General features: G+C 40.2%; 1 protein-coding gene across 1 annotated transcript; it reads left to right on the forward strand.

The window, feature by feature from the left end:
* The first annotated feature begins 343 nt into the window (after positions 1-343).
* dnajc21 (DnaJ heat shock protein family (Hsp40) member C21) lies at positions 344-10206 on the forward strand. The gene is made up of 11 exons (XM_018750199.2): positions 344-810; positions 2170-2263; positions 3009-3132; positions 4152-4277; positions 4542-4846; positions 5235-5392; positions 6252-6333; positions 6440-6611; positions 7367-7551; positions 8361-8445; positions 8566-10206. Exons 1-11 carry the CDS (start codon positions 711-713, stop codon positions 8719-8721), a joined length of 1587 nt encoding a protein of 528 aa, XP_018605715.1. The 5' UTR covers positions 344-710; the 3' UTR covers positions 8722-10206.
* The last annotated feature ends 325 nt before the right edge of the window (positions 10207-10531 follow it).

A 10531-nucleotide genomic window follows, 5' to 3' on the forward strand; every position in this document is an offset into this window, starting at 1 on the left:
ATCACATGTCTGGTTTAATTGACATCAATATATTAATCAAACCAGACATGTAATACCAATATAGCATACAGTATATTTCATGGGAATCGGATGCGAATCGCCCAAGATGGAAGATTTTTTTAGGAGAGGTTGAGTGCATCCAAAGCCTTATCCTTTAGTTTACAAGCGTAAATCATTTTTCCAATATGGCGGACGACATTGCCGTTGCGGCGCACACGTCATCCTGCAGGGTCTTTCTGTGATTCATCCCTCTCACTACAGAAGTCCCGCTAATGCGGTGATCTATGAACGGGCGCATTTACAGTCGTCAGTCTCCTCCTTTTGTGGCACGTCTAGATGACGTCATAGGAAGGCGCCGTAGCTTGCCGGCGCGAACGCTCCACATTGCCGGACGGTATTTTCAGATGTGCCTTTTTAGGTTTGTTATTTCTTACAGTTAATCTAGATACACAGAAATAGTTGAGAAAAATAAACCAGCAATGAAATTGCGTTTTCGTTTTATGAAACACTCCAGTTGGCTGCGGAGCAGAACACAGTGTAATTTAGCTCGCACGCTACTTTTTTTTTATTTAAATTATTTCTCCTAGACAAGCTAGTAGCTAAGCTAGAGAGAGAGGCTAGGTAGGCCCAGCGCTTGACGTCGGCGGGACGGGATTCGCACTGCTGCCAGGTCGGTAACCGGCCGAGCGGGGACACTCGTCTCTCTCGCCATGATGAAGTGTCACTACGAGGTGCTCGGAGTTAAACGGGACGCCACAGACGACGACCTGAAGAAGGCCTATCGCAAACTCGCTTTAAAGTGGCACCCAGGTATGTCCTTCACATTTCTATTATAACCCTACCTTGTCTTGTCCTCGGCTCGTGGCTGCCGAAATGACGCCGGGTTTGTTTGGGCTTTTTAGTGGTGTTCTACGTGGACAGCAGGTGGCGTAGTGGTTAGAGCCGTCGCCGTAACAAGGCTTGTTTGTGAAAGGCTTTCACTCTTAGGTTCGAATCCCACCTCCTCCTCCTAGTGTGGATTTTCAGTGGAAGAACTTGAGAACTTGGGTTTTGAACCCCCCTCCTCCTGCTGCAGTGCCCTTGATCAACACACACACACACACACACACACACACACACACACACAGAGAGTCCCTAACCCTGAATTGCTCCAGTAAAAATACTCAGCAAATGATGATAGTAACACTGTAAGTTGCCCCAGAGAAAAGCTTCAGATATTGGAATAAATACCAAGTGGTGTTGGTTGGTCAGACTTGAAATCAACACAGTACCACCGTTATACTGTGTAAAGTGTATTATACAGTAGTACAGTTAGTTTTGTGACCTGAATGGTGGGTTAATGTGGCATTTTGCGCAGTTTGACTTGTTTGCGTTAAACACTTTAAATGGACCTTCTCTTCATTCACTTGGGACATTTAAATATGTTGTAGTAATAATAATGAGACATACTTGAATGGGGAGGAAGGGGGCACGGTGGCGCAGTGGGTTGGACCGGGTCCTGCTCTCCAGTGGGTCTGGGGTTCGAGTCCCGCGGCTTGGGGTGCCTTGCGACGGACTGGCGTCCCGTCCTGGGTGTGTCCCCTCCCCCTCCGGCCTTACGCCCTGTGTTGCCGGGTAGGCTCCGGTTCCCCGCGACCCCGTATGGGACAAGCGGTTCAGAAAATGTGTGTGTGTGAATGGGGAGGAATCTGTAGATGATGCACTGACTGACTCTTATTTAAGATAAAATTGTCTACGTTTGGTGTCCACACATCACCCTGCTTGGCACTTGCCTCGCAAAGGTCCCTGATTCAGATCCACTGCTGCTGTAGTACCCTTGATGAAGATACTTGCTTGAATTTCTCAAGTAATTTAACCTTGCAGTTTAAATGGGTAAATCACTGCAAAATTCATTTAGCATGCTAAGTTGTCTTGCTCAGGCATAAGATTATAATAATAGTAATAATAATAATAGCAGTAAAGTGGTAAATGTACAAATTGTATTTTCTATGAGATGTGCGTCTCTTTGGAGAAAAGCATGTGCTAAATGAATAAATGTCAATACACTTAAGACATTAAACATTGTAAATGTTGTTGAACATACTGTACTTTTGCTTCTTTTGTTGGAATAATACATGTTTGTGTGGCCCTTAAGGAGACTGCTAATGGGACAATTTCTTTCCTGGGCAGACAAGAACTTGGAAAATGCAGAAGAGGCTGCAGAGCAGTTCAAGCTGATCCAGGCTGCCTATGATGTCCTGAGTGACCTGCAAGAAAGAGCCTGGTCGTGTCTATGTTTCACTTCGATCTTCATTTTTACAGCAGAAACACTTAGCTTCCATGTAAAGACATTTATACTAGGTGACTGCAGGTGCTTTATAATGGAAAATAAAAGTCAGTTAACACCACTAAGGATAAATTACTGTCCCACCCATGTGTTGGGAAGGTTTGTACCCCAGAGGTGTGAGACATGCATTAATAGAGCCAGCTGGACAGATTATTTTAGTTCATGGACTAAGAAGGTAGTCAGCATTTCATGGTACATCACAACCAAAAATTTATTTTCATACTCAGTGAAATTTTGTGGACTTGTACCAGGATAGCTCCTAAAATGTGATCTGATCTTTGTCTGTGTAATAAAAACAGACTTGTGTAACAGTTACTCAACATTTTACATATTCATCTTTACTGAGCAAATGGTTTAAACGATTAAGGATGTGATAATATACCTTCATTTTTAGGAGTTATTCAAGCAGAACTCCATATAAGAACTTAAAATTATTTGAAATGAGTAAAATTCTGGAGCGTTTTGTGATTTCTAGTACATTTCACACAGATTGCCAAAAATGTAGTGACTGAATCAAATATCAGATGTTGAGAAATTAGCAGATTTTTTTCTCCCGATCAATTTGCCACTCCTTGAATGTTGTAGTCCTATATAATAAAGTTTCACACCCCTGCTGGATATTAAAGGTGCTGACTCTCAACGTAAGCACCGATGCTAAAGCTACTGTGCCGTCTCCTTCCAGGTACGACAACCACCGAGAGGCTTTATTGAAGGGAGGGGTCAGTGGAGAGTATGAGGATGACAGTATTGACCTGCTGCAGTATTTCACTGTAACATGTTACTCTGGTTATGGAGATGACAAGGAAGTAAGTTAGGAACATGGTTTCTCTTTTGTTCATATTTCTTTCACTAAAAATTTTGTTGTCAAATAATTAATTACGCAAATTGTTTAAAAGCTTTTTTTGATAGCAGAACAAAAACTTTTGCTGCTAAATGCTGCCCACCATTATGCATTTGTCTATTGCATGGCTTTTTGTGGTTGTAATGCAACAGAGTGGGGTATCAAGGAAAATATATTAGTTGCATGTTAAACCTAAATCCAAGTTTATGTGGCATAGTGGGTAGCCTCCCAGCTTCCTGACCCACAGTTCAAACATCCATTTAAACCCAGCTCAGTTTGTGCAGGCTTTGCATGTTTTCTTGGGTTTCCTCTGGGTACTCTGGTTTCCTCCCACAGTCCAAAGACATGTGCTGACATGTGGCAGAAGGCAGTGGTAAACCATTTCTTTATCCCCCTTTTTCCTTGAAACCACATGAGCAAGTGACATGAGCTGAGTTCTTCCTGATGACAGTTACACTTACCTTAAACCCAAGTTACTGCGCTATGAAAGACAAATAAGTGATGTGTAGCAAAATTATATCAAGAATATATCATTCCATGTAAGGTGAAATTTATAACTGTGACAAGTAATGAAGAGGGGGAAAAAATTTCCACTGTGATCAGTCTCTTGTGATGTTATGTAAATAATGTTTATTTCCAGAATAACTGTTAATGAGTAATGGAAACATTGCTACAATAGTACTGTAAATCTTTCAGTTTCAGTGACTGCAGTTCTACATTTGTTTATTTAGCAAATGCTTTTCTCCAAAGGAACATATATCTCCAAGAACTGTTTTGTATAGCACAATGCTTTTTTCTGGCTCAGTTAAAAACTTCAGTGGTTATTGTGTGAACTTGTTGACCCCATAAGCCCTGGAAAGCAGCAGAGATCCCTCAGTCATAGTACATAGTATAGTAACCAAGAAATGTCAGTTCAATTACTAATAATCAGAAATAGTTTGGTCCCTAGATTGTAATGTTACCCTCATTTACTGGTTGTTTCAGGGCTTTTACACCGTGTATCGAAATGTGTTTGAGACGATAGCAAAGGAAGAAATGGAGCACATTACAGAGGATGAAGATAAGGAAGAGTTTCCCACATTCGGAGACTCTCAGAGCGACTATGACACAGTGAGTGTGTACCTGTTTTTGATAGAAACGGGATTTTTCTCATTATTCTGTATTTCCATAACAGAATTGTACGAAGCATATTGTTTGATGGCTCCAGTGCTTTAAAAGTGTGGGTGAACCAAGCATAGCTGTGGCCACTGCAATCACCAAAATATTAGAGAGGCAGCTGTAAACAAAGGACAACACAAATGATGGGAAGGACCGATAGTTCACTTAATCAGTCTCAGATATAGATGTTAAGCTGAATTACAAATGTCGTTGCAGGTCGTACATCCCTTCTATGCCTACTGGCAGAGCTTCTGTACTCACAAGAAGTTTGCCTGGAAGGAGGAATATGACACGCGGCAGGGCTCCAACCGCTGGGAGAAGCGAGCCATGGAGAAGGAAAACAAGAAGACGCGTGAGAAAGCGCGGAAGGAGCATAGCGAGTTGGTACGCCAGCTCGTGGCCTTCGTGCGCAAGCGAGACAAGAGGGTGCAGGCCCACAAGAAGTTGGTGGAGGAGAAAAATGCAGAGAAGGCCAAGAAGGCTGCAGAGCTCAGGCGCAAGCAGAAACTTCACCAGGCCAAGTAAGGGAGATGTCATGTTGGTGCAGGAGACAGTTTTTGCTACAACCTATTTTTATTATTGTTATTCGCAGCCCTTTTCTTTTTATTTGTTCATTTAGCTGATGACTTCCTCCAAACTGGTATGCAGTGTTATGTTTTTGTTCTACACTGCTTACTTTTTTGTAAACATTTTTATATAGCTGAGTTTTTTTTTCCTCAATTTGGGATAAGTCCCTTGTTCAGGCGTACTACAGCAGGAAGAAGGACTCGAACCTGGGACATTTGGGAGCAGGGCTATGTCTCTAACCACTATGCCTCCTGTTGGACTATTTTTAAAGTCATTGATGAGTATGGTTAGCTTAGAGCCAACGTAAGGAGGTAACATTCATGTCTCATTACTGTATGCCAGGCTTGCTGAGGACTACAAGGAGCAGAGCTGGGCTGCCATGTCTGAACTGGAGAAAGAACTCAAGCAGATAGAGGCGCAGTATGGGCAGGAGTTTGGAGATGTGTCTGAAAGTGAGGAAGACCAGGAAGTGCAGGAAGGAGATGAACAAGGAGCGGGCGGTAGGTGTCACCCAAGCAAACATACACACACACTCACAATGCATAAAGGACGTAACAATATAGCGACATAAACATGTAAAAATAAATGCTTGTGCTCCATTGGGTTGGGTTCATATTTTAGTGTTACTGAGGTAAGGCTGAATTAAAACAATTTATATTTGTGTACAATTAGTGTGAAACTTATTTGTGCATATAGTTTTATAGTTATATTTGAACTATATATATTTGAGTATGCTTATTCCAGGTGTTAATTTTTTCAGTGAAATCACCCTGTTGGCAGATTCCTTTTGTGAGGGGATCAAATTACCATTATTTGTTTTGGAAAAAAATATTGGTTCGTATAGAAAAATGTAACCTAAAATTAATTATAAAGTCAAAATAAAAAGTGTTTTGTTTTATATTCCATAATTTTTGGAAGAAAAGGTATTGTTTCTAGCTTGTCTATTAATAGTACGCTAACATTTGCTCACAGGATGTGAAACACGGTACACAGTACACCACATGAAAACACTTAGATACAGTAATACCTCGCCCTACATTGTTTCGTGTTGCGTCGATTTCGACTTTACGTCGGTTTTTTGTTAAATATATATGGAAAAATACAATTCGTCTTTAGTCGGCTGATGTGACTTTATGCAGGTCAGCTGAAAATATTAAAAATTAACTTAAAAATCACTTAAAAACAAAGTGTGAAATCAAATAAAAATAAACGTTAAAATATATAATATATTGTAATCTATAAAATCAATTAAAAGCTTAAAATTAAAAAAAATTGTCTTATTTACCTGCCTAACATTCCTTAAGGATTGAGGACAGGAAACAAATCAGTGTGTAATGTGATGCATTTCTGGAGTCACAGATGCCCTGACTGATGAACTGGGAGAGTATTATGATGACCTGTACTGCCCAGCTTGTGATAAAGCCTTCAAAACAGACAAAGCGTGAGTTTAGAGCCTAATGTGTTTTTATTTCCTCAACATTACTGGCACGGTGTGTGGTGGCAGAAAATAAACGAGGGGAAAAAAACTCCCTTTGTGTTGCCCACAGCATGAAGAACCACGAGAAATCCAGGAAGCACAGAGAGATGGTGGTGCTGCTAAGGCAGCAGTTAGAAGAGGAAGACATGAGTTTAAAGTGTAATGTTGATGAAGTGGAAGAAAAGGAGGAGGAAGAAGAAGATGAAAAGGAAGAGCAGGAGGAAACTCCAAAGCAAAAGTACGTGAAGTAATATAGAATAGCAGTGTAATGTGACAGCGCTATGTACTAGATTAACACATAGTATAATCTAATTACAGGAAAGTTTATTATTGTTAGGAGTTTTCTGTGTGATTTGCTGACATTAGTTGCTTATTCAGTTCATTGTTTTTTTTTTTTTTTTTTTTCTTCCCCCCCCCCAGCATGGTTCTCTCAGAGCTCTGCTAAGATTGAAAAATTACAAGCATGAATTAAGTGGGACTATTACAGCAACAGTATTATTCTGTGGCCTCACAGTAGTTATGCCCAAACTACAGTGATGGTTGAAGCCATAAGCACTAAAATTAGCAACCCTCTCATTTGGGTAATTTTAATTAACAAGTTTGGTTTAGGAGGTGCTTACATTATTTACTCCTGGCTTCTTTGGTAGATTTTTGTCTGACATTTTCATTTTTTGATAGCATGTTTTATTAAATTATGTGATGATTTTTCAAAATGTTTTGGTGCATGTATCGCTGTCAGTGGGTTGTCACTTCATGTTAACAGGTTTTACATCACTATACCATAAATGTGTTTTATAAATTACATTTTCATTTATTCGTTAGTAACTATGCATTGTGCCCTACAGACTGTCTAAAAAGCAAAAGAAGAAAAAAAGACAACAGAAAGTTTTATATGTAAGTATTTACATAAAAAGGAAACATGTATATGATTTGGGTGAAAGTGCTGGATGAACCCAAAGGGTCTTACGGATTATTTGTTGCTTGTTTTTCCTCACAGAAACCCTCAGAAGAATTGCTGGAGATGGATCCAGTCCCTATGCAGTGTGTTCCAGAAGACCCTACCCCATTACCCTCAGACAACAGCAAGGACGTCCTCCACCCACAGTCCCCTGTGAACGAGACCACTGAGATCACAGTGGAGAACACGCAGCACGGAGAGTCCAGACCTGTCGAAACGAAGAGGTGACTTTCCATCCTCCCCAGTTTCTTCCCAGTGGGGGTCTTGCCTTGAATAATTTGGGAAGGCCATGTTCATCTAACAGTATAGGCTTCCCTCATAATGAAGACTCCTTTAATGACAAGTCAGATGGACAATCAAATGTAATTTGAATAACAAGCTATTAGTTTACACTTGGATAAGTACACCCTGAATAGGATACCAGTCCATGGAAGGGCAGTCGCACACTCTTTCACACACATTAAGGGCAATTTAGTGGTTCACCTGAAACATGTGTTTGGACTGTGGATGGAAACCAGAGAATCCTGAAGAAACCTGTGTGAGCATTGGGAGGACATGCAAACTCCACACAGGCAGAGCAGGATATGAACTTGTTTGAATCCACAGCTCAGTGCCTATGAGACACCACTGTGTCACACAAAAGTGACAGAATAAAATACAAATAAAATGGGGAGAGAACTGAGAGGAGGGAAAGGAGATAATGAGAAGAAACACACAAATGTGTTATGTGTAAGTGATTTTTTTTTTTTTTTTTTTAAACGTGGATCTTGGGCCTGGATTTAAAGGTGTCCAGAGTAGTTCTGATATTCTGAACTTAGGTTTTAAATAGGCTTGGTCTATATTTAAACATGGGGAAAAAGTAGGTGAACCTTATGTGGGTCAGGAATGTATTATTTTTTCCCATGTAAATCAATTAGTTTAGCAAGAATTCACCTTACAAGGACATTTTTGAGTTAATTATGGTTATGTGAGAAAAGACTATGCAGACTTGTGCATGTTTTACTAATGTATTTTTCTAAATGTACGTGAACAGTTCTGGAAAGATGAAAGGCAAGAAGAATGGAAGGGATTCAAAAAAAAGGAGCAAACTACAGGGAAGCACAGAGGAAGCACCAGAGGTCTGTACTGTTCATGTGTAAAAACTGAAAATGATCTCTTTGGCATTGGTGATTCCTAAAATCAGTTGAACTCACTTAAAAGCAGACATTAATTCTTTGGCTCTGTGTTTTTTCTTACAGAAGGAGTTGAACTTGCGTTGTGTGACATGCCAGTTTGAATTTACTTCAAGAAATAAACTGTTTGATCACTTGAAGACCACAGGACACGCTACTGCACTGTCATCCAGTGCAGCTGTTGGCACAAAGGGCCGGAAAGAGAAGAAGAAAAACCGATAATCACCCTATCGTAGGCTAGGGCAATAGAATGATCCATCTCAAAGATGTGGAAAACAGTGGAGGAAGCGATAAATGGACAGATCCTTGTACTACTGAACCCAACCTGTGCCTGTTTTAAAATGTTGTGTTCCTACACCGCTGAAGGTTGGTGGTGACAAAGTACGATTTAAAGGTTTGATACAATTCTAAATTGTATAAAAACTTCTTAGTTCAATTATTTCTGTTCTGCCTACCCAGTTGAGGGTTATAATGTCATGCTAAATTATTGAGTAAAGCAGGGGAAAAATTTGTTGAAATAAATTAGAAAAGAAGCTCTTTCCCCACATTGTTTTACCTCTTTCCTTGTGTTCATGAGGAATGTTATTATTGTTAGTTTTCTGAAAATACTGGGCTCAGCGATGATACCCTGAAAGCTCCCTGATCTAGTAGGGGCAGTTAAAGCAGGTGGAAGGTGGAAAAACAGTACAGATCAATGTTTAAGGTCGGTCATGTTCTTTTGGTTGCCAGACTAGGGTATTGCAGGCTGTGTTACTCAAACTCAGTAAATCTACTGGGCTTCAGTGAATGTCTAAACATGTTGATAACATATATCAATGAATCATCATCCAGTGCAAATTTCTAAAGGAACAGAAAAGGCCTGTTTGGAGAAAGTTCAGGAATTACTGGGTAATCTAGTCATATTAAAGTTCAGCAACAAATTATGTAATTTATAATTACATTGAAAAATAATTCTAAATATGAATACTGTCAACAAGCACTGCAGTCATGTGGGCTCACCTACTGCCTTTGAACAGCAAGTTAATATTTCCTCCTAAAATGCTGTGCTGTAATATCCAGCAGAGGGCAGTGGAGAGCTTTAAGTGATTTGCATTGTGGGCGGTGGTGCTGGGGTATTCTTCACATCATCTGTTGTATGGTTCCTGTAGCTCTTCTAGAGGAGCTTAAGTAACATAAACAGCAGTATTTTAAACTGTTTGCATTTAAAATAGATATGTGTAAATTATACTTTGTATGAAGTGACATCAAGTATGGTGTTCTCTGCTGGAATGTTAATGAACTGCAGTGTTGAAAACAGGCCAACATCTTCCTGCCATTAATTTATTCACTCACAAAAACTGATTGTCTAGTACAGGTCAAAGTGAGTCAGAGTCTGTCCCAGAACCATGGGGTGCGAGGCAGGGTGCACTATGTATGCCGGTGCATTGCAGGACAATCACGCACTCATTTGCTAACAAATACACGTTACTGGCAACTGAGATTCCCCAATTCACCTGAAACACCTGTCATTAGAGTGTACGAGGAAACCTACATGTACACGGATGAGGAGGACATGCAAACATAGACTTAGCCAGATTCAAACCCGCATCTGGATACGCAGGCCAGGAGCTGTGAAGCACCAGCGCTTCCTTTGCACCGTTGTAATGCTTTCTATGACATGTATCTTTTTTGTAATTGTGACTGGACAGATACGGAATTTGTCAAACATTTCATATTGAATACATCAGCATGTTTTTTGAGGAACAGTACAAGGAGGCTGATTCAAGTCCTCCAGTCCTTAACTGCTCTCACCGTGCTGCTATTAGGAATTCTGTAAATGATTGCAATGCTTTCAAAGATGCCTGTCCTTCAAACTAATGAAATGTAATGAATAACAGTGCTCTACCTTGCCCGCGGGTTAAAAAGTCAACTACAAACCATCATATTACTACCAGCTGTAAAGTGTACCAAGAAAAGCACTAGCATGAAAATAACATCTGAAAATTCAGGCACTTTTCTTACAAAAAAGTTTGTCCAACTTTATTCCATTTAG

The sequence above is a fragment of the Scleropages formosus genome, chromosome 6 (assembly GCF_900964775.1).
Source record: "Scleropages formosus chromosome 6, fSclFor1.1, whole genome shotgun sequence".
Taxonomy (NCBI): domain Eukaryota; kingdom Metazoa; phylum Chordata; class Actinopteri; order Osteoglossiformes; family Osteoglossidae; genus Scleropages; species Scleropages formosus.